Source organism: Cystoisospora suis, assembly GCF_002600585.1.
Source record: "Cystoisospora suis strain Wien I chromosome Unknown contig_3591, whole genome shotgun sequence".
Lineage (NCBI taxonomy): Eukaryota > Apicomplexa > Conoidasida > Eucoccidiorida > Sarcocystidae > Cystoisospora > Cystoisospora suis.
In genome coordinates, this window is record NW_027156386.1 from 20,594 (window position 1) to 22,025 (window position 1,432).

Genomic DNA, 1,432 nt, shown 5'->3' on the forward strand with positions numbered 1-1,432 from the left:
ATAGATCAAAGATAGTTAGATATGCACACATCAACCTACACGTCTGTATATACATATGATTTCATGGCTGTTTTGTTTTGTTTCTGTTCATTATGATGTGTTGTTGTTTCTTTTTTCTTCGTCGTTTTCTTCTTGTGTATTCTTGTCTATCTTGTTCTGTGTGTGTGGTGGTTAGCTAGCTGGGACGGTTTCATTAAGATGTGGGATGGAAAGCAGCAGCACCCTCTATGGCAACAAAGCGTAGGTGGAAAGGTGAGACTCAAGTTCTCTCATAACGATCACGTTAATGGTAATGAATCGATTATGCCGACAATGAATCGATTATACCGGCAATGAATCGATAATAACGATAATGAATCGATGATAACGATAAGGAATCGAGCGTAGAGATAAGGAGTCGTTGATACTAGTGATGATGCATCGATGATCATACGGAATCGATGATAAGGATAATGAATCGATGATAAGGATAATGAATCGATGATATAGATAATGAATCTGTTGTGTTTCACTGTCTGTTTTCTCTAGGCTTCAAGTGTTACTTTGAGTCTAGTGGTCTTCTTCTCGTGTGTCTCCCTCTCACTTTCGCTTCTTTCTCCTTCTGGAGCATGGGGAGGAAGACTTTGTTCTCTCGCTCTTGGTGTTCTCTTCGTTCTTCTCGATAGGCTCATGTGGTGTATAGACAGTAGAACGTACAGGCCGTCTCTTAGATAATAACGAAGGAGACGTTGGATGGAAAGTTGATCAACTTTTTAATTGTCAAGCAAGGACTAGCGAGACGTCTTTGTCATCTTTCTTCGGAGATCTATGTTTCTAGGATTCTTGTCATAACGCCCCCATCTTCCTATCTGATAGTCTATCTATTTATCTTTCTTTCTCTCTCCCTTTGTCTCTCTTTCTCTCGCTCTCTTTCTCTCTCGGAGACAACAGACAGAAAGAAAGTCAGATCTTCTTTGGGTCTTCTCTCTCACGTCACTTTGACGGCCTCTACGCACCATCCACCATTCATGCATCTACGTCATAGTTAATGAAGACACGCACCAGAGAGGGAGGAAGTGTATGAAAGCAGCTTCATGTGTATAATCCTTTTTCTATCCTGAAGAAAGACATCTGTCCTCATCGTTCTCCTTCTCTTTCTTCTTCTTCTACCTCTGCTATGCCTTCTCTTCGTCGTTCGTATGTCCTTCTATCATCTTTCCTTTTCTACACTAATCTTCTTGTCTGTTGTCTTGTAGATCTTCAGGATGGGGATCCACTCTCCTTTTCTATGTGTTTGCGATAACTTCCGGAACGTCCTCGTCTTAGACTTATCGACTCTCTTTCATCATTCCTCACTTCAACGAAAGAGCGTCACCCCATCTGCCTTTTGCGCATCTATCTATCTATCTTTAATCTATCTATCTATCTTTAATGTATTTATCTATCTTTAATC

General features: G+C 40.6%; 1 protein-coding gene across 1 annotated transcript in view; it reads left to right on the forward strand.

Annotated features, from left to right (window-relative positions):
* CSUI_006967 (mrna export protein) overlaps positions 1-1,346 on the forward strand; it is a gene marked incomplete at its 3' end in the record, with an annotated part of 5,897 nt that extends 4,551 nt beyond the window's left edge. Inside the window, exons 5-6 of the mRNA XM_068067117.1 lie at positions 176-252; positions 1,236-1,346. Of these exons, the coding sequence (XP_067920910.1) occupies positions 176-252; positions 1,236-1,346 (188 nt within the window). The remainder of the gene's footprint in view (positions 1-175; positions 253-1,235) is intronic.
* Between the last annotated feature and the right edge of the window lie 86 nt (positions 1,347-1,432).